General features: G+C 40.1%; 1 protein-coding gene across 32 annotated transcripts in view; it reads right to left on the reverse strand.

Annotated features, from left to right (window-relative positions):
- Window positions 1-23,099, reverse strand: part of GREB1L (GREB1 like retinoic acid receptor coactivator) — a 153,837-nt gene that overhangs the window by 49,015 nt on the left and 81,723 nt on the right. For 6 of the 32 annotated variants that reach the window (XM_083451520.1, XM_083451518.1, XM_083451515.1 and 3 more), the window contains 5 exons: window positions 20,397-20,553; window positions 20,050-20,247; window positions 13,325-13,501; window positions 9,825-10,001; window positions 1,330-1,461 (listed from right to left, as the gene is read on the reverse strand). In XM_083451520.1, the coding sequence (XP_083307646.1) occupies window positions 1,330-1,461; window positions 9,825-10,001; window positions 13,325-13,501; window positions 20,050-20,247; window positions 20,397-20,550 (838 nt within the window). In that variant the 5' untranslated portion in view covers window positions 20,551-20,553. Of the gene's footprint in view, window positions 1-1,329; window positions 1,462-7,776; window positions 7,915-9,824; window positions 10,002-13,324; window positions 13,646-13,988; window positions 15,148-20,049; window positions 20,248-20,384; window positions 20,554-23,099 lie in introns of those variants that run through there. The other 26 variants (XM_083451511.1, XM_083451508.1, XM_083451512.1 and 23 more) reach the window with 8 other exon arrangements.

The following is a 23,099-nucleotide window of genomic DNA, read 5'->3' on the forward strand; positions in this document are numbered from 1 at the left end:
ATGTACTAGGAATGGGTGACATTCATCAAGCACAGTCTTTGTTCATGTCAGAGTGCCCTGAGCAGCTACATGCAAAAGAGGACAACGCTCCTTCACCTTTAACAGTTGCCTAGGAGGCGGAATTTTCACAAGCCCTACGTGAGATTATTTATATCCATCATTTTTATAATGGGGGGGGGTATGTCGAAGGGGAAACAGCATGGGCGTAGCCAGAGCAGCTGCTCCCCTCCCTTAGATCAAGTAAAACAATATAAATATTTAACTGACCAATCACATTGGTTTTGCTCCTACAACAAAAATCCTGGCTACACCTATGGTAGCCTAGTAGGAGTAGGGCTTGATGGAGGGAGTCTGTTCTCCCCACTCCTCTTTAGGATGACAGCAGTTGTTGGATGTGAAACTACGGCTTCACCTTAAATCAGCAGGTTTTCCAACCACTGAACATTTTGGAAAGAGGGGCGATCCTGACGTGCTAATATTCTTCCAGTCATAGGATTCTGGAAGGGTCCCCTATTACAAGAATTAGCAAGCCTGATTACTAACTACTACAGACCAGATGTTTGGCAGTGCCCATGCTGCTTTGACTTTGTGTTTTAGTTTATTTATTATTTACTAAATGAATAAATTGGTGCACAGCACTGTTAATCTGTTGATGATGAGAGTCAGATTATCAGACTATAACTGGGAAGACCCAGGTTCAAATTCCCACTGTGATATGAAGCTCACTGAGTGGCAGTGGGCAATTCACTATGACCTGGTTCACATGTCATGTTAAACCACAATTTGATTATCTGATTCTGGCTCAGCAGCTTAGCCATGGTGTATTAACCACGAACAAACCATGTTTTTAAGTCACAGTATGCTGTTAGTTTATAAACCTTGGCTAATGTTAACCATGGCTTAGTGTTATGTGCAAACCCGGCCACTATCTCAGCCCAACCTACACCATAGGACATGAAGATAAAAGGGGAGATATGACACCTTCAGTTACTTGGAGGAAATGTAAATCACTGTGATATATATTTCTGATACAGCAGTATATAACTATTTTTGTAAACAAATACATAAACAGAATAAATAAAGGTCTCACACACATCAGTATGATTATTATGAAAATAACGTGTGGATAACAGCAACCTTTTAGAGAGATCTCAAACATTTGATTGTTGTGGCATCTTGTTTCAGAAAGAAAATTGCATAGCTAATAGATCTATGTTTTGAGAAAATTAACATACAACTTTATAAATTTAGGTGAATGCAAGTTGACTCCTTTTCCTCACACAAATAACTTTATATCAGCTCTCCTGAACTCTGGGGAAGACATATTACCTGTTGCAAATGTGTTTCCTACAAGTTGTACCGGCAAAGCAAGTGGTTTCACTATGTTCTTATTCCGAGACAAATCTTGAATTCCACTTAAATTAGCAGAGGAGGATTGTGTTGGACTGAACACTGAGGAGTCTGTCAAAGAGATTGTTGAAACTACTTTACAAAATCTACATTATCTTTGAATTTTCCTAAGATGTCACTTACATGAGCTCATTGCAAATGCTGATTATTTACAAATAGATCATATACTTACCGCTTATAGCACATTCAAGGCAATTGTAAACTTATAACATATTCAAGACATTTATATTTTTTAATACTTACTATGAAAGTGGTTTAAATCCCGGAACAAGTTACTAATACATACTCTCATGTATTCAACTAAGGTTACTTCCAAGTAAGCAGTTTCTCATCTTTTACGAGACTTACATACAAGTCTGTATGTTTCTATTCGAAAATAAGTCCCATTGCGTTAAATGGAGTTTACTCCTAGGTAAGTGGAAAGAAGCCTGTAAATTAAACTCCTAGAGCTTGCAAGTAGGTACACTTTCCATTTATCAGATATGCAAAGCAGAAATAAACCACGAACGACCCAATTAAATAAAGCCAAGATCAGAACTGAGTGGCTTGTAGATTTGTTGCTGTACTTGACCACAGCATATACTAACCATTTGAAAGAAACAAATAGCTTCCAGAAACCAGAGAAATTCAGAACTAACTACCGGTATTTGCCAAAAATTACACTGGACACAGGTGTCAGATATGGTATGATATAGAGAAGGAGCACTGCCCAGGAAATGGGTGCTTATCCCACATACTTTATTCTTCAGTAGTATAGGTGCTGGTGGTGTTTCAAAAGCCTCCTTGACCAGACTGGGGTAGAAGGAAAAGTTTATACAATGCTCAAAGCTACCAGAATTCAACAACTGCTGCATAAGCACAGAAAATCAACTATGAAAGCTGAACAGAAGATAAAGAGAACCTGATTCAGGAGACTACGCAAGATTTTAATTAGTATTTGCTAGGGCCAGTAGCTTAGCTCACCCAAGTTATTTCACCAGGTTTTGGGGACATGTGCATTCCATTGAGTTCTGAACATCAATTTAATCCCAGGATAAGCTCCTTTTATCTTCTCTTCCCTGCTGCCAGCTAGGGTTGCCATATGTCTTCTTTTCCCAGGACATGTCCTCTTTTGCATGGGTATGTAAAATGAGAGTCTGCATAGCGATCCATAGTTAAAAGTAGAAGTTGGCAAGTGTGTCCTCTTTTTTGCTCTTCGAAATATGGCAACCCTATCACGCACGCACCAGATTACTACTGGTTGCTGCTGCCTCACTTGCTGTAGGGGACGTCTTGGGTCATCAAGCTCAGAATCACGAAGTTGGTTCTGGGGGACTGGGAAAGCTCCAAGTTAGGGTCCACAATTATGCTGGCCATGGAGAGGGCTCTACCACCTTCTGGCAGATATGATAAACACACCCTTCCTTTCAACCTAGGAACTTAGGAGGGATCTTCCCAGGGTTGCACTAGATTTGGAGGCACTTGGGAAGCCGAAGTTGCAGCACAACTGTGTGAGGAACCTAGGCAGGCTTCGTTTCCTAGGCGTAGTGTCACTGCAGGAACAGTCTCCAGCCCAGAGAGCCACCCCTGACTTCATGATCAATTTTAGAGGTGTATTAGTTGATACCAAGACTCTTTCACTGGTGGAATATCCTGGCGTCCACTACTGTTTTGCTAGCTACCATAGGCACCCAAAATGTAGGAACCCCCTGCACCAAGCAGTTTCACACTGCCCCATGTGGATATAAAGCACCTCAGGCAATATCCTGTTGCCCCATTTTCTCCTTTTAAAGTAAGTGATGAGCTCAATAATGCTTAGTTATCATTCAGAAGGGTGCCCCATTAACAGCAGGTAAACTGAGACATGCTCCCATTTCACGGTGATAGCCCATAATTCTTCTCCAGTCCTCTGAGTCCTCGTCAGACTCATAAGCCATCAGCAACAGAATGATTCAGTCTAATCATGATTTCCACATGGAAAGCCCTGGATAATTACGACCATCGCCTCCCCATAATTAACAGAAGCAAAACAGATTACGCAACATGCATTTAATTGGAGTGGACTTCTCCTTGAAAACAATGCATGCTGGATTTCACTGCGCAGATGAAGGAAAGTAAACAGGGCCTGTTTGTTTCAGCCTACATCAGCCCCAGTGAAAATAACCACTGAGAAAAAGCAGAAGGCAGAAATTAAATACCCCAGAGATAACACAACACTCTGAGAACAACCAGTGCAGTGCTGGGGAGGGGAAGAGAGGTAGAAGGGGGCTGTTTGCCAGCTGCAATAATGACGGTGAGGAATAGACACAGGAATTTAATATCATTTGCCAAAAGCCTGACTGTGCTATAAAACACTGATGCTTTTTGAGAACGATCAGTGCAGGGAAGCATGGCAAAGAAATCTGGAAGAGCACCCTCTTGCACTACCGTATCTTCCAGAATCACTCAATTGTGGGCTAGTGGGCTTGATGGGCTGGATATATCCCATTCTGCTTGGAAAAACTAACAGCAGCATGACAAAGATCTACATTTCATGGTTCCAGTCCCCAAGGTAGATAGAAGCTGCAATATAAGGCAAACCAGTGGTCATATTTTTTCATATACTGTACAGACTTATATAGAGAAAGTGACTAAAATGACAACAATAATCTCTGCGGGTTAGTTATATTCAGGCAACAGTCTTAACTCTGTACCTACAAAGAAACACAACAGGAATTATGTGTTAATATAAAGCCCAATACGAAGCATTTCTAGAACAGAAGCTCTTGCCTTATTTTCCACTTCCCTGCTCTGCCCTATTTCCTTTTCAGCTATGCGTTTTAGAGTGCAAGCCTTTGGGCAGAGGCCACCTTGTTCTCAATTTCCGCATTTAGTAAATTTTAGGAGCGTTAACATGTAAGTGATAAAAATAAATAAATAAGAACTATAATGTTTAAAATATATAATGCTTAGAAGTTTGTTAGAAAAACAACCCTAACACACACACACTGATGCACAAGCACTGGGTGTGAGGACCCCAAAAGAAAATGGTGGTTTTCATTTGAAAACATGAGTAAGGTATCCAGATTCAGAGACCGGGTGTTTCCATAGGACTCCTGTGCATTTTATAGTTATGTAGAAGAGGCAACAGGAACCGTTTTCTCACCCCTGCATGACAAGTTGCACCTCCAGAAATCCCCAACTGTTGGAGGAACAGGAGCCTTGTCATCTTGTACATCCTACATATATATACATTTGCCAACCTGGTTCCCTTCAGATGTTTTGGACAACAATTCCCATCAGCCAGCTATATATCACTGTCAAAAATGAAAGTTGCAAAGTGGTATTCTGTGTACTCCAGTTCCTCCTCCTTCCTAACAGACTCATCTTGTGTATTTCCCAATCCCATTGGCCTTGTCTACAATGAGCATAGTAAAATACACCTGAAAAAGGGAATTAATTTTAACACATGGAATCTATGAACTACTCACCCTCTAAGTGGCCTTTTTTGTTTCTGCACTCCATTTTTTTGAATGACAAGGAACTGGCCTGAGACATTGCTAAATTCTCTTTTAGGCACCAGGCAAAGACAACTCAAACATTTGTCACTTAACTTTCTTAGTCTTCTGGTCTGCTTTTGGTGAAGCTTTGATCTGACTGGCCTGGCGTGCTGGTAAAAGTGGGCTGAATTGTTTTTAAATGTGCTGTAGCTTGTTTTTTCCAGTTATGTACTGTGAGATAACATTTTTCTGTCTGTTTCCTTCAGTTTCATTTCTGCGATTGATTTAATGGTATTTTAACGAGTTATTGTTAGCCTTCTGTGGCTTACTGGGGAGAAAATCAGCATACAAATGTTCTAAATAAACAAATATAAATCTCATATCCTATCAAAAGCCATGGCTCCTCAGGATTGGTGTATATAATAAAACTTGCATTTTTATTATATTAGGTGGCATTTGTATTTATTGATGAAGGTAACGTGATAAGTGTCTTCATTGAAAGATTATAACTCTAGCAGGAGGTAAAAAGGGTTTGACAACTATGACCTGACAAACAAACAGTGATCTGGAAGAACAAACCAAATGAAAATCATGATGAGCTGATAAGGCAAAAGGAGAGCATAGAAGGTACGCTTATTGACTTGGTAGGTGTAATAAGATTACTCATTATTCTAGGTCAGGCACGTCTAACAGGTAGATCGTGACCTACCAGTAGATCACTGGACATCTGTGGTAGATCAGTGGTAGATCATTGGCTCCCCGCAAAGAAGCTCAACAAGTTTGACCTGAACCCCTAAAAAATAGGCTTTCCTCCTCCCCCAAAAAATCTCACCAACTTTGACCTGAACCGCAAGAAAACGGGGCTTTCCTCCTCCCTAAAAACAGCTGAACAACTTTGACCTGAACCCCCCAAAAAGGGGGTAGATCACTGCCAGTTGTTAACTCTGTGAGTAGATGGCAGTCTCTTGGGAGTTGGCCACCTCTGTTCTAGGTAGGATAGCTTCTCCTAGGACTACATGTTTCTATGCCAAGAAGCCTCAAAGCCAATATTTCTCTCTCCCTTCCCCCTGCTCTCTCTTCTCTCACACACAAAACACAGAGAAAACTTTCTTTGCATTGGGTTTGGGGCTTCTTACAGTAGAGTCACCCAGAAATAATTCCCACTGAAATCAATGGGTCTTGTTCCCAGAAAAGTGTGGACAGGGCTGTAGCCTTAATAATCTGGTCTAGAAGTTTCAAACGCAATAGAAGAATGATTTACATTGCTTCAAGTGTGTTGAAATACAGACTCTTGAAACCCAGTATTTTTTTATTGTTGACATCACTGGAGAACAAATGAAGTACAGTCGTACCTCGGAAGTTGAACGGAATCCGTTCCGGAAGTCCGTTTGACTTCCAAAACTTTTGAAAACCAAATTGCAGCTTCTGATTGGCTGCAGGAAGTTCCTGCAGCCAATCAGAAGCTGTGGAAGCCCGTCAGATGTTCGGCTTCTAAAAATAGTTCGCAAACCGGAACAGTCACTTCCAGGCTTGTGAGATTCGGAAGCCAAAATGTTCAGGAACTAAGCTGTTTGAAAACCAAGGTACAACTGTCTTGGTTTCTGATCTTTTTGTTAGATACAGGCACAGTTACAATGTAAACCTTTATGGCCAGTGTTGTCATTGGCCCAAACCAGTCTTCCCAGGTCAGCAGGCTGGGACTGATGGGAGTTGTAGTTCCAAACATCTGGAGGGAACCAGGTTGGTTTCCTGCCATGTGGTCCCAGAACTCCTATTTGACCAACACATATGGTGTAGTAGGAGAAAACAAACTTTCCGGTGATTAAAAAAACCCTCTCTTCATCAGGATTCTGGCCAATAAAGAATTCAATTTACCTTGAGAGCTTATATAAATTCTACATAGACTTCAGACAATTCAATAGAATGTGCCAACTCTGTTCTATCACTTAATGTTGTACTATAGGTACCAAAAAAAATACATTTATATTTATTTATTGAAGCATGCCATTTAAAAATATGAGCCTGCGCAAAAGAACTCTTAACCATGGCTAACAGTTGCTGTCACTTAAATACCATTAAAGCAGGTGGGTAAAATTTGAGCTCAATAATGGAGAGGGGGAATGGCGTGTGTGACCCCTTGGCCTGCTCTCAGTCTTTTAACCAAAGTTAAATGAATTATCTGCATTGGCTATATGTGGTCTTTTTAGGATAACTGAGGCTACATATACTATTCTTTATGAGACGCTGGACTCAGACACACCTTCTTCGTCCTGTCTCTTTCACCCCACACTGCATGTCAACTGTGGTTTAATACAACCAGAGGCTTAATATTAGAGGCTGAATGCTGGTTAGCCAGCACATGACAGAAGCAAGGAGAGACAGGCCAGGAGGGTAAGTGCTCAACTCCAGTGCTCATTTGTAGCATTATAAAACAGTTTATGAAGCATCAGATTGTCATCCAAACAGAGCCTGCAACTTACTTCCTTTAAGACACCAGTGGCAATTTAAAGGAGCCTGTGAATTTATTAAACAAAACATAACCAAAAATAAAACAAGAGTTTTCATCCAAACAGCTGCACATTAAGATCCTAACTGAAGTGTTACCTAAACAATGGACCATTTAAATGCTGGAAAAACATTTCTTCCCAGCTGATCTGAATTTGACATGAGAAACGCATAAGCTGGAATCTCCCAAGCACAACCTTGATTCATTGCAGGGGGGCTTTAGAAGGTCTTCTGCACAAGCCACAGTGAGATACATTGTGTGCTGAAGACTCCTCACACTTGGATGGCTCGTGCCTTCGGCTTCCAGCAAACCCCAAGCCATATGATGTGAGTCATAACAGACAGCACAGTCACTGCTTCATCAAGTGTCAGCTTTAGGATACAATTAACTCATGGTGTTTACCTGTCTGAGTGAACCCTGGCTTGTATCCATTAGCTGTTCCACTCTCAGGGGTCACAGATGGAGACGCTGAAGAACTAGGTTTAGCAGAATGGCTAGCAGAAGAAGATGGCCTGCTTCTACATTCTGCAAGTGAAGTAGCTACAATACATATTAAGGCAGCCAGGTTTCACAATTCAGCAAAAAAAGGAAGTTTGAAAACATCAAGAAATCTTTTTAAACATTTTTTTGAAATGCTAGATATAAAAATTCATTCAAAAGCAACACTTGGAATTTTGTCAAAAAAGGGCTGTTTTCAGCTAAGAAAGCTGTTAAATTCCGTGCAGCAAATATGAGCCTTCTGCTTTGATAGGGAAACTCAAGAGTGATTTAAGAGAGAGAACATCTTCGCACAAAGAGAGCTCAGTACCAATCCAAATAACACCACCATTCCGTGGTATATTATGCAAGTCAAAAGTAATTTTTAAAAAATGTCTAGCAACAAAAGAAAGGGCTTCTGCATAACTGCAAAACCAGTGTTTTCCTTGTGTGCAGAAAAACACCTAGGATGTTGCACCAGGGAAGGAATGCAATAAAGCACAGAGTTATAGACTCAATGCTTTTTGAAAGCCACATGTGGGGACAGAGCAGGAAGTTGAGGGAGTAGCAACACTAAGTGCAATTGCACACAACCAGGAATATTATGACAACTAGGAAATTCCACTGCATGGCTGGCTAATTGAAAGCCTTTTGTAAACATCCAGAGGACTGGCTAATATTAGCCCAGGGTGCTTGTTCTCTCTGATCTCATCTCTCAGGCAATCACAAAGCAAAATGAAAAAGTTTAAATTCTGGCATAGGTCCATCTATGCCCATCACTGTCAAATGTTCTTGAAACACATTATTTGACTTCAGGCTCTTTGTGCTGAAGCTGATCTTTCTATTAACATTGACCAAATTTTTGATTTCCGCAGTTTTCACAAAGCTCTTAGTGTTCGTTTAGTGAAGGCCAGTGTGTGTTGTTGAAAAGAGTGTTAAACTGCAAATGGGGAGGGCCTGGGTCTTAAAACCTAACTATAGTCAGCCATGAAGTACAAGGAATGGTCTCAGGCACACACCAACTGTGTTGCACCTGACACTAAAACATGGTTTGGCATAACACGAATGAGCTAGAACGAGCCCAGGTTCCTTCTCTCCTCCAATGCAGCTTGGAGGAGGACATTGGTAGCATCTAATTTCAGCTTCCTTTAATCTCTATCAGTTTATTGTGTCTATCAGGCTGTGGTTTATCACTAACTCTTGTCTAGACAACACACACACACACACACACAAACTGAGATTAAAGGAAACTGAGAGCAGATGCTGCAAAAGTTCTCGTCCTGGTCACGTGGAGTATGTGAGCCCAAGGAGAACATTGTTCCAACATGTGCACATCACAGTAAACCATGTCAATGTGGCTACTCTCTCTCAGCCTAACCTACTGCACAGGGTTGTTATGAGAATAAAGAAAGGAAACCATCTTAGCTGCTCTGAATGCTTTGTTGGAAGGGTGAGATAAAAACATAATAAATATTTATGAACAGGTATCAGAAAAGGTGTTGTTGTTGTTAACATGATGCTCTTCTTCCTTTAAACTGAGCTCTAAACTCTAACCTGAGCTGAAGTTGTAGCTCAGTCTTCCTCAACTTGGTGCCCCTCATATGTTCTGGACAATAGATCCCCATTGACCATGCTGGCTGGGAGTGATAGAAATTGCATTCCAAAACATCTGGATCATACCAGGTTAGGAAATATTGAACTAGTCTATCAAATACTTTCACTTACTACATTGTCATCAATTGTTCTGAATATTTCTGCAGCAGTTGTTCATGGACGTATGCAAACAATCATGCAGGGATAGCAAACTTTCAGGGCATCTTATTATGTTTCTGGGTCTTCACCCAGAAATGTTAAGTGTGAATTTGTTCCCTTAAAAGGGGGGGCGGGTTCCAGCAACTTACTATTTAGTCAAGCTACATTTAAAGTTCTCTAAACCAAAATAAAGGGTATGTATCTAACAGGATGCTTGTTACCTTTCCAGCATATTAAAGGTCCCTTTGACAGCACACCTTGGGAGCTCCTTACTAGGTAGTACTTTAAGTGCTTCTGCTTCTTTGGCTGAGTGGTGAGCTTCAAGTTAATGTGGTTGGAAAATTCAGTGAAATATCGAAATCCTCTTTCTCCACAGCCTATACAGTTCCCAGAAAAACCTGAGGAGCGGTGGGGAGAGAAAATACAGATCAAATCCTTCCCAATATATTCTGTGAAGTAAAACAATTCCATCCCAACTCTTCATTTTGCTTCTACTAACTGTATGCACCAGATTCCTGCTTGGAAACAAATATATTCCCAGTTGCACACAAATAGCTTGAAGAACAAACAAAAGATAAGAGAGACATCTAGCTTCATCATTACTCCCCAGGTATCACCAGCCTTGATTCCACCTGTACTTGTACATTCTAGAAGATCAACACTACAGTATTAGGAGGAGCAGATAGTTCTATTAAGATCCTCAGTATCCTTCCACAAAACAATATTTCTTTGCCAGCTTTAGAATGCAAAGATCTTATTTTCTACCCAGAACCCAATGTTCATCTCAAGTTTTCTGTTAATGCTGCCTTGGTTTCCCTTGGATTTATTTTATGTGGAAAAAGGATTTAAAGTAGTTACAGTGGATGGGAGAGAGAAATCAATATTCTCTAGTCCACAGAATTCCCTGATGTAAGAAGTAATGTTTTCACAGCAGACTTTTCCCTTTTACAGGGGGTTCTGACAGGACATAAATAAGTAAATATTTGAGGCAAGGCACTTAGTACCATTGAAACAGAAGTTGAAAGCTCAGCACTCCAAAGAGTACTGTAATCTCTTCTAAACATAAAAGACTTGGGAAGAAAGGTCATAAGGTCAAACTAGTTTCGCAAGGTGGCCTAAATTACATCTTTAATTGGGCTCTACTGTATAAAGTTAGGGCTATATATTATCCTTGACCCATTGTAGATTTCCTACTGATTTCAAAGAGGACTTTGCATGACGACAGAAGGCAAATGACAATCGGCCAGTGAGGTGTAACAAAACCATCTCCTAAACATAGTCCCCTGGTGATTATAATCTGCGTTTAGACAACGTGTTCAACAGCAGGACCCACACAACACATGAGCCATGAGCTAGGGTTGTTTTAGCTGCCTAATCAACAGTTCATGTTTTATTTCTTGAATCTGACAGAAGGCAAGCTACAATGACCACAACTAATGTGGTCAGCAGTGTTATTATTTGAAATTTGAATATTTGAAAATATTACATTATTATGCTCCCAGATGTAGAAAAATTTGGTTCAGAACTTGAAATCGTGAACCACATTTGTGTGGGGATACTCTTTCATCCTTGCTTGCATCCAGTCCTTGGGAATTTGTACCACCACCATATCAAACCTAATTCTTCTGTAACGACTAGAAATTCACTTTTTGTTGAATTAAGCAGAAAATTTATGAGGTTTCTAAAACCCCACAGCTCAATCAGAAGGGTCTGGTGAATTGCTCAGCCCTGTTATCTATAAGCTATTCAAGAAGTAATATTTATAATTTATGTAAGGATATTTGGAAAACATTGCCAAACCAGCTCACACATTCATTGTGGGTTTCAATATAGAAACTTGAAGCTTGGTGCATATGAAATGTAAGAAAACTCTGGAAACAGCCAATTTCTTGCCTCCATTCCTCAAAATGATTGGACATGGAGTGCCTTATAAGAACAGCCAGCACTCCAGCTCAGAGCAAGCCAAGGCACAGATAGGATGGAATTTAGGGCTGTAGGATTTCCAAACCACCCCCAGACAAGCTGATGTAGGGGGAACCAAGAATGTAGTTCTGAAAATGGGACAGGCCACACATGCGGAATTTGTCTTTACATGTTTTAATAAAACCTCAAGATGCTGATGAGGGGAGAAAATCAAGTGACAGCTTAAAATGCATGTAGGATGCAAAGGGTATGTGCAAATTTATTCATTTGTGGAAGGCAAACTGAGTATGCAAAGAAGTATTTCTATTCAGGTGGTAGCTGTGCTGGTCTGACACAGTCGAAATAAATAAATAAAATAAAAAAATGCATGCACACGAAAGCTTATACCCAGAACAAACTTAGTTGGTCTCTAAGGTGCTACTGGACAATTTTTTAATTTCTTTGTTTATTTCAAGTATTTGTATAGCTTTCTTGCCACTCCGTCTTCTGAGAGAAGTGCCATCTGGCAAGAAGAGAAAATGGGCATGCTGCTAAGGCAGGAGCTGAAGAAGGCTCCACACATTACATGGAAAATACAACTGTTGTGCATACATCAGTGAATTTTCCGAACAACAAAAACAATTGTTGTGTTCAGGCAGCCAACCTTGGTGTTGCAGGTTCCCCAACTCTCCTTCTCCACTGCAACTTTGAGAAGGAGCTCAAGGGTATTTGCTTCTGATTTCCACTAAACTCAGTCTAGCATGTTATCTGAACCCCGATCTGTGGTTAATATTTCTATGGTTTATTTAAACAAACCAGCCTCATAAACCATGGTTTGAAGTAGGCACCTTGTGGGGAGCTGCAGTCCAACAATATCTGGAGAGACCCCTGGTGTAAGAAATTAGAAGCTGGTGGTTTCTGAGTTAGCAAAAAGTGGGTACCACCACCACCCAGATTCCAACAACATGCAATTCTTCTCTGTATAACTGATGTCCCAGTCTGAGCAACATGTCATGAAGACCTGGAGCTCCTATCCAAGCATCATCTTTCCCATGGGTCAAAATACTTGTCCAGCGTGTTCCAGACTCCAGAGCCCTTGTCTTCCCTCTGTGTCCAGCAAACCAAATTCCTGTCTCTGGCCTTGGACTATCTCAGATTCTACATTCCTGTCACAAATAGGCTCTACTGAATCACCCCTATCCTCAGTTGATAAACCTGATCCTAGCCTAGAGAAACTCCACCCAAGAGCTGAAACACTCATCTGGGGCAATTGCTTGCTGCCCCTATTAAGCAGAAAGTGGTTATTTAAACCTCTGGTCAACAGACAATGGGCTGCACATAATGGGGCATGGACTTCTGTGGCAAGTATGAGAAACAATCAGGGCAATCTTTTACATGTGTGCTCAAAAGTCAGTCCCACCGATTTCCATGGGCTTAAAACCAGGTTAAGTAGGTACAGGACTGCAGGATATTTTGAGGATTTGGGAAATCTTACACAAGTGTAAGAAACCTCTTATCTTCCAGATGGTGGTGGACTACAACTCTCATCATACCTGACCATTGGCCATGCTGGCTAGGGCTGATGGGAGTTGGTCTAATGACATCTGGATAGTTAGAGGCTCCCCACGCTTGCTTTAATGATATTAAAATTGAAAAACTGGATTCATGCTTTGTTTATAAAAAGCTTTAAAAACAAATGTCTGCATATTCCGGTGAGAAATCCATGTACTGAATTGGCCTAGCCTACCATTAACCCAAAGCTTTGGTCAATTATACATTTATCATAAAACATGAAGAATAATTAATGAAAACCTTTTACCTAAAAGTGCATTTTTTCCCTGGTCATCTGGCAAAAACCTCTTGTCAACAGCACAGACTAGAATGTGCTCGGGAAGGTTTGGAGACTTGGCTCCTACTAACAGGAATCCTGCTGGGATATCGATCTGTTCCATACACAGCGAAACTAACCTCAAATCTTTGCCTGCTTGACAAAAACCTGAAAAGAAATAATACATCATGAAATATCTACAAGTGATTTACTGTCGTCTTGTTCCACTTACTCAGAGCAACTAAGGAGAACAACTAAGCCTAATAGTGCCACACCCTCCATGCAAAAGATCTCATGAAACAATTGCCTGCCCTCAGTGGCGTAGCGTGGGGGGTGCAGGGGGGGCCGGCCGCACCGGGCGCAACATCTGGGGGGGGGGGCGCTCGCACTCGCAGCTCTCTGCCCCTACCTGGCTCACTCACTCTCTCTCACTGCAGTGCTGGCTGTGCGAATCCGATCCGAGCCGCCGGGTCGCCGCCCACTGTGGAGGGGGGGGGTGCCAGGCGTGCGGTGCGGTGGAGAGAGAGCGAGGGACTATCTGGGGGAGGGACAGGGCAGCGGGGGGCGCAAATTACTTGCCTTGCCCCAGGTTAGGGGGCGCAAATTACTTGCCTTGCCCCGGGTGCTGACAACCCACGCTACGCCACTGCCTGACCTGGTTCAATATTTCACCAAGCCCGATAAAGTCTATGGACAAAGGGCACTAGACAAATTAGTAATTTATGAAACAAATGTAGACCTGTGACAGAAGATAGCAGTTTGTGTGTTAAGCAACTACCATGAAATACAGTAATATTTGTGCTATTAAATTTTATTCCACATTTTTTGTGAAAAACCTGTTGATAAATTAACAGTGAGGTTTTCTCAGTGTATCTCAGAGGCAGGCAAGGCAGGCGCAAAGAAAGAGTACAGGCCCCTTTCTCTCTCCCTTTACAATTCAGTCTGACCCACTGAATTGTAGGGTGATAGCTACTGGCAATGAAGCAGACTTGTTTTGCCTTTTAAACCAATATTTCTACTGGAAATTTTAGCGATATCGAAATATGTCCCCAGGTTTTTATTTCCCATAAATTGGGGTTACAATCCTGAATATTTATTATTTGCAACTATCATCTTTCCAAAGGACACAATTTTTTAAAATCCATTTTTCCGGAGGAGGGAATCAAACTGACTATAGTGTTGTTTATATTTAATTTTCCTATGTTTTTATATATTGTAAGTTGACTCAAAGGTTTGTGATGAGTTGGGATATAAATATCTGAAGTTAAATAAAGTTATGCACACATTCAGAGTTATCTTTGACAGCTGTTATTGAAGATACTGTCTCAGAGTTCTTGCTGGGACTTACAGTAGTGATTACTGCTGTGTTATATAAAGAGCATTGCCATTACCAGAATTACCCAGAGATGACTGATAAGGGAAACAAATACCACAAGTGATAAGCAAGCAGCTTTGATGTCTTATTTGCTATCATCATTATTCCACGGTATGTGGGTGTGCCTGAATGAGTATTAACTCTTGAAAGTTCAAATATTGTATTGCATAGTATGTGAACAAAGGCTCCCCGAACCTGTCTGCAAGAAGCTTTTATCAGCACAAAAGATTCTCTGCTATTATGATCAGCAGTAGGGGTGAGGAGAGCTGCCCCTAGTTCCACGGCTCTCAGAAGTTCAGGGTTGTATATGACCAAGGCCCTAACCTGTGGAATATCTCCCGTCCCCACGGATGTGCATCTGGCACCTTCATTATGCACTTTTTGGCCTATGCTGAAGATGTTCCCTCTTTACCCTGGACTTTGTCTCCTGAGGTTTATTTTTTAGGATATACACTATTCTGTTGTGATTGTAGTTTTACCTGATTTTATTATTGTATTCTTAAATTGTTGTAGCCTATTCTGGATGAAGAGTAGGTAAGTAGGTAAGAAATAACAACAACACCAACAACACCACCACCACCACCAACAACAACAACAACAACACCAACAACAACAACCTGATTTTCAAATGTTGATTCTATTCTATTACATCTACAACAGTTAAGTATTGTTAATTTTGTGGTTTAAAAAACCCAAAAAACTCATCCTTGCCAACAATGTCTTCTCCATTTAGGAAAGAATAGTAATATATGTTTACTTGTGTAAGCTCTACTAATACTAGATTTTCATTGCAATGCTCCAACCAGAAACGCTAATGGTCAGGGATTATGGGTGCTGTAGTCCAGTAACAACTAAAGGGTAGCTGTTTGCTACCCCGTTAGAAGGTAGAAACAGCTGAAAAACAGCTTCTGGTCTTCCTGGTCAGAAGAAGCTGTAAATTTATCCCCATTGGTAGATTTACTTTATCTAAGGGTAGATTAAAACATTCACATGAAGAATCAGCAAAGAGAATAGCGCAGGACTTAAAACAGTTGACAATACACTATGGGCGAAGCCAGGATTTATGACAGGCATAGGCAAACTCGGCCCTCCAGATGTTTTGGGACTACAACTCCCATCATCCCTAGCTAACAGGACCAGTGGTCAGGGATGATGGGAGTTGTAGTCCCAAACCATCTGGAGGGCCAAGTTTGCCTATGCCTGATTTATGATAAGGGGCAGACTTCGGGGGTTGGGGCAGAACCTTAGCTAGATAAGTATTTTTATTGATTTACTTGATCTGCTTACGCCCATGCAATACACTGGGTACAGTGACAGAACTGCAGCATGCTACAACTCTTTACAATGGATAGATATCCCTTCCTACTTGGGACATTTTAGGTAAGAGGGAGGGGAAATATGTAATAGAAAGAAAAACAAGCATGTTCAAATTAAATGCATCATTCCAAGAGAAAATACACCAAATATATTTATTACTTTACTCAAAGCATTCTTACTCTGGTCTGCGGTCAATAAAAAGCTCCCAGACCAGCTCACATATATTTACATAACTAGAAATTAAAGATTAAATATATGTGAGCTTTTGTTTATTTTGTATCTACAGCTGAAGCTTAAACCTGGCCTCTGAACTCCCAAGAATATAAGAGTTACAGCATTTAATGATATCCTCAACAGTTAACATTTGAACAGTTCTGAGGCTAGGCAACCTGTTCCATTTTAGCTGACACAAACCATTAGTGGTTGTTGTTTTAATGCAGAGTTCATTGTTATTTTCCTTAAGTACTCAGAGTTTGTTTGCACTTCTGGTATTGTCTTAGCAAAGACAATAGCATTTTGGACCAGGAATGTCAGTGTTAGCTCAAAGCAAGAAATCATTAAGGAATGCAAATCTACTTCTCTGAAGTAAAAAAAATCTTACATTTTCTTCTAAAGAAATGCAGATGGGGTTGCCCCAAGAGCAACTGAATCAACACCCCCCACAGTTTAACAAGAGTAATCTCAAATTGTGTGTAAAACTATGGCCAGGCTATCTATCTTTATTAGGCCTGAACATGGATTTTTTCCCTTACGGATCAACACAACCACCTTTCCTTTCTGTTTCACAAATTATTTAATCTAAGACATCTGAAGGCAGCCCTATTTAAGAAAGTTTTTAATGTTTAATGCTATATTGTTTTTGGCACTCGATTGGGAGCCACCCAGAGTGGCTGCGGAAGCTCAGCGAGATGGGCGGGGTATTAATAATAAATTATTAGTAGTAGTATAAATTATTATCTGAAAAAGTGCCCCTCCCCCTTTCCCCCAAATGCAAGATATCTATGACAACAATGTATCTCACTAAATGGAAACGAACTTTGAAAAAGACAATGAATTGAAAGTGGAGAGTGTAGATACACTTTTCTCTGTTTACCTGTTTGTTTTGCAGCACAAAAAAGTTTAATAAAAACTATATTTAAAAATGTATCTTAAAAAAAAATTCTTGCTTAAAACCTATTGAAGTTGATGGGACACAGTTTGATTTGAATCCCAGTGATCTGAGGAGTATGCTATTGGAGTGAACTTTTGCTAGATCGCAAACAATGTAACTGACAGCAGGTGTTTATTACCTATTTTGTCCAATATAACTGACTGATGGCAATATGCTTACATTCACAAGGGGCATACACATTTATACTATCCATGGTTACATTGAATGCATGTACACCATCTAGACCAGTGGTTCCAAATTGGTTGCCCATGGACCCCTGGAAGTCTGCATAACCGTCTCAGGGGTCTGAACCACCATTCACATAACAAAAACTACAACAGAGATATTGAAATTTTCAAAAGTAGGGGGTCCATTGCTTGACTTTTGACAAACAGGGGGGTTGCAGTACTTAGCTAATTGTGAACCACTGAACTAAACCAATCATGATATCCAGAATGTAAGGTTAGAATCATAGAATCATAGAGTTGGAAGAGACCACCGGGGCCATCGAGTCCAACCCCCTTCCAAGCAGGAACCACCATCAGACCACTCCTGACATATGGTTGTCAAGCCTCTGCTTAAAGACCTCCAAAGAAGGAGACTCCACCACACTCCTTGGCAGCAAATTCCACTGTCGAACAGCTCTTACTGTCAGGAAGTTCTTCCTAATGTTTAGGTGGAATCTTCTTTCTTGTAGTTTGGATCCATTACTCCGTGTCCGTTTCTCTGGAGCAGCAGAAAACAACCTTTCTCCCTCCTCTATGTGACATCCTTTTATATATTTGAACATGGCTATCATATCACCCCTTAACCTCCTCTTCTCCAGGCTAAACATGCCCAGCTCCCTTAAGGTTAAGGGCTCTAAAGTCCTCTCAGTCATTAACAAACATCTTTTGAAAAGACAAGCATTGGTTCTTGAATGTTTACATTTGTTGGTCGACTTTAAAGGCATGGAATATAGAATTTAAAATTAACTTGTAAGCAACTGAATAATTAAACTTCCACATGGTTACAGTTACCATTATATAGCCATGTCCATTGTCAAATACCTTGAATTTTACTACTGGTATATATATAGATTTTATTATTTGTTCTTGTTTTAAAGGATTCCTCCGCCTTTTTGGATATTGTTTTGCCATCCCTTATGGAAAACAATTAATAAATTCTATAATAAATGAATTCAAATGGGAATTATTATTATTTTAAACACTTTACAATACACAATGTACTTGAACTTTGCCACTTATTTCATCGGGACTTGATACACACACAAAAATCTGTGGAGGGATGATGAAGTGAAGTAGCACCTTATGTAAATTTCAAGGGGTCACCACTCAATGTATGAATCTTTGCCTCCAGGGTGGAGCACTGAAATACTAAATCCCTCAGTGTATTCTGCAAACATGACTGTTACTTCCCCAGGCCTTGCGAAAACACACCGGAAAAGTTTGCTGAACACTTCAGTAATGCAAAGCAACACGTTAATGATAAAGCAAAATGATAAAGACATTAAGAATGAACAAATTGCTAAAATATTTCTGTCTTTCCAAAAAAAAGTCAGTGCCTGTTTTTTAGCCAATGAGAGACTGCATTCTACAATCACCTCATCTAAAATAAAATAAAAACCTCACAGAACTCATATGCTAAAAGGAAAGGAGTTTGGCCAACACAGCTGTGAAAATAAAACAAAAGCACTGATGCTGTGTAAAGCAAAGATTGCATCCCTTTCTCCACTCCCCACTCCTCTTTTCTTAACACTAACAATTAACATCCCCTCTGTGGGGTACAGACCTGTTATTGTGCTGCTTTAAGCTAAGGCATAAGAAATTACCCACCAAGATCTGCATAAGAATTGGAATTCACAGTCTCTTCCACTTTTAACTTCACAGCAGCTGATCAGGTATTAAATACCTGGCTACCTAATTGGTGCTGAAATTAAGGTGTCAGCTCTCACACAGTGCAGAAAAATGGCAGTTTACAACCAAACAACTTGACTGGTATTATTTGTGCTTGACACATATCCTGGATGCTCTGTTAAGGACACTAATCATGAAACCAGCAGCTATTAAGGTGATGGGAAACTGAACAAAGGTGTGTGGGTAAGGGGAAAAAACAGCATTTGCCCACATCTTATTGCAACACTCCAGAAAGTCACAAACTAAGGCAGCCTTGGTTATAAAGAAGCTGTCCATAGATATTAATTTCATTTATAATTTTACAGGAATATTACAAATGCTCACTAAAGCCTATTAAAGTCTTCTTGTTAAAGCATTTCCCAGCTTTAAATAGCAATACATTCCTTGGAAACGGATTTGCTCCACCTGCAGTTCCTGCCACCTCACCTTGCCTCATGGGCAGGCTGGCCCTGCTACTATGGGCACTAAAATAGCCTCAAGCAATACAACGTCAACTGTCACAATTATTGCTAGCAATTCAAAGTCGTATGAATTACAAAAAGATCAAAACATTTTGCACCTACTTTACATACAACAAAAGCTCATTCAGACTCAATGGAAAGCCTGGGCATGTAACTGAGCACAGAATCACAGCTGCATACATTAAATTAATGCAATTCAGAGTTTTGTGGCAACTTGAAAACTAAGAAAATTATTATGCGAGATGGAAATCCTATATCTATTTACTCAGGAGTAAGCCTGTTGAACTTAGTAGAACTTTGAAGTAGACATTTACATAATTGCATTGCTAACTCCAAGATGACACACAACTCTGTTGCTTTTGCTGTAACAGACTACTATGGCTATCCTTCGGGAAAATGCTATACATTAATGCTATCATAACTGGCTATGTGTAGCCTTTTGCAAAAGAAACATTCTAATTCAAGTTAAGTCTTAGATAAGTAAGGCTTAAACCAACCATCAGTAGTGCAAGACCCTTCTGGGGCAGGGTTTTGTGAATATGGGATTGGTGGACTATTGGAATCAGACATGTCTTCATCCTCCTCATCTTCTTCCATTTCATTAATTATTTGGCTAGCAGAAAAATCCAAAATTCCATTCTGGGTGTAACGTTGCATCAATTCTTTGTCCAGCTCTTCCACTTTTGGTTTAATGTCTAGAAAGCATTATTTAAAAAAAGACAAGAGGCCTGCATTTAAGTGATGGTAGGAGAAGATATTTAGGCAGTTATTTTCAACGAAAAGTATGCAACGTTTTATCCAGGATAAGAAGGGCAACTAAAATATGCCATACTTGCTTGGTTACCTTCCGGCAAAATAGGCTGCTCAGGGTCAAGATACAGCTGAGAGAAGATGGGGCGAGGAACCACACTACTGCATCTTAGAGAGGCCTCTATCGAGTTGTGCAGGGCTTCTTCAAAACGGGCAGATTTCAGTTGCCCTGCATACGAATTCCCCATGTTCTGAAAAACAAATTTAAAGGGTTGGTAAGAGAGATTTAGGGTTAAATATGCAGACACACATCCCAGAATTACAGGAAACAAGAAGTGATGAATGAACAAATGTTTTGCATAGTGCACACATGAAGGATAAAATATTAGCAGTGGCAAAGAAAACCATAAAAACAACATAATGGAAAGCACGGACTGTTCTTGTTTTTGTTCAAGCCGGCCAATCTGCCTTTCACTGATAGAGTTCTTCCTGTCACTGAAAAGTGCTGCAATATATCGGCTTGTACATCAGTCTCCATGTAAAAAAAGAAAGAAAAGAAAACTGCCATTTCCAATTTCACCTGGGGTAGAGGGAGTGTTCAGCAAAAGATCAAGGCCAGCTTTATCTTATCTTATTTTATTTATTTATTTATTTATTTATTTATTTCCCGCCCTTCTCTAAAGCTGGGATTCAACCTTTAAAAACATAATTATAGAATACAAAGTAACAAAAACCAAATAAGTTAACAACAACAGTTAAAATGCAACGACACACACATTTAAAACCAGCATCCAGTTTGCCCTGATAGCAGCTCAGTTGTAAACAACACCTGCCCCTTCGTTTCCAAAGCCCTGTCTGAATAGGAAGATTATACAGTAGATATATTCAAGGTTAAATAGTGAAAACAATGTATTTCGGGAACACTTCTTGTTTTATTATTTTCTGTCCTTCCATAGCCTAACAAAACTTAATTAGAATTCTGTTTTGACAGGAATGGCTTGCTATGCAAAAGGAAGCGCGGCAGAAATATCTATGAGAGAGAGGTTAAGCAGGTGATGTGTCTGGCAAAGTGCAAGCTATAGGTCCTGTTTAATTCTCCATCCTCACTTATGTGCCCAAGTAGGAGGTGCTCTTGCCTCCCTCCTTATGAAGTAGAAAGAAATGCGAAAGAGAAAGAAATGAGCGGAGGAAGGTGAAGATGTCAAATAAGCCAGGAACCATGAAGCACGTCCCTAGGATAGATTGTCAAACAACTCCCAGTGCAGAGCCAATTTCTAGTGCCAATATCTTAACCCAGAGATCTGTATTTTTTGAAGTTCCTCCCCATTAATATTACCTGATCGACTTTGAAAATATGCATTAAGGGTAGGCTCAATGTCATGCAAAGTGAGCTAATTCAGGTCTAAGCACAGAAGCCAGCAAAATTGTGCTTGCAGGGTTCTTACTGTTTTGAAGCAGAGGCAATCAGTGAATTAGAATGAAATACATAGATAGTGGCCTAAAACTGATTCCTGCACTGCTCTAATTATCATCTAAACTTAGGAAAATTGGTGTTAAGGCATTGGCTTGCTAGTAGTCCTGGATATGATCATGATAATTTAGTTTATTTTAACAGAAGTGCTACAAGCACCTGCTTAACTTGAAAATTTTAAAATAACTTAGTTTAGGCTGGCTTTTCTGCCCAAATTGCCATTATTAAACATTCAGCAACTTTGGAACAGGAATGCTTCTGCTGTTTTTCAGAGATCTAAGTGGAATGCAAACTGTTAATGTTTTGGCTACAACTGTATCAGGTTGATAAGAAAAAACTAAATTTAAACCCAAGGAATTTTTTTAAACTATACATATCATACTTTCATGGTACTAAGGAAACAACATGAATTATGGATTTCGATGTGTATACAGTATATACACACATAAAGGATTTATGTAATAATTTATGCAATAACTTGTACCTTTAGCCTTCCACTAATGAAGGCTTTGCCTTTACAAAACAACTTGCTTCGCATTTCTAAATAGCCAACTTTGAAGATAGGATCTACTGCACCTCCTGTGATAATTAATAGGTAAAGCCTAGTAAGTCTTCACAATGTTAGTAGAGATGACAGCATACTGAAAATAATTTATTAGTATCTGATTCATCTACTGAAATATACTATACGTATTGCAGCAAATTACTGTGACTGTAAACCTCAGGCAGGTTTTTTCCCCACGTGCTCTGCCAGACTGCCATGGCAAGACCCATTTGTTTTAATCAGACACAGGCTTATTAGATAACATGGGTGGGTCATTTTTTCACTCCCAGCAAATTTACAGTAGGTTAGCCTTTGTCTTCAATATAACAGAAAGTACAGTTTTTATCATGGACAACAATAATCTTGTATCCAGCTTAATGCAACTGTGATCAGAATTTACGAGGATTTTCTATGCCTTGTGAAAACCAACAAACCTTACAGATCCACCTGCCTGGCATCTACACCTGAAGAATTAGTTCTTCCCCAGCTTCCCAGATCCTAAATCCTCGATATGATTCCCATATGCTTCTCCCACACCATTTAAGCTCTAACTTGAGGCTCAATCCTTCCATTTGGCAAACTGAGGCCCAAACTTCAGCCTGTGTGAGTGTCTGGAATGCCCTGTTCTGAGGGAAACACACACACACACACACACACACACACACACACACACACACGGTCCTCACCATCAACACTGCAACATAATGGCCACATTCACAGAAAACACTGAAAGCTCTATGATGCTACTTTAAACAGTACAGTGGTACCTCGGGTTACACATG

The sequence above is a fragment of the Podarcis tiliguerta genome, assembly GCF_965153285.1.
Source record: "Podarcis tiliguerta genome assembly, chromosome: 7".
In the NCBI taxonomy this organism is placed as follows: domain Eukaryota; kingdom Metazoa; phylum Chordata; class Lepidosauria; order Squamata; family Lacertidae; genus Podarcis; species Podarcis tiliguerta.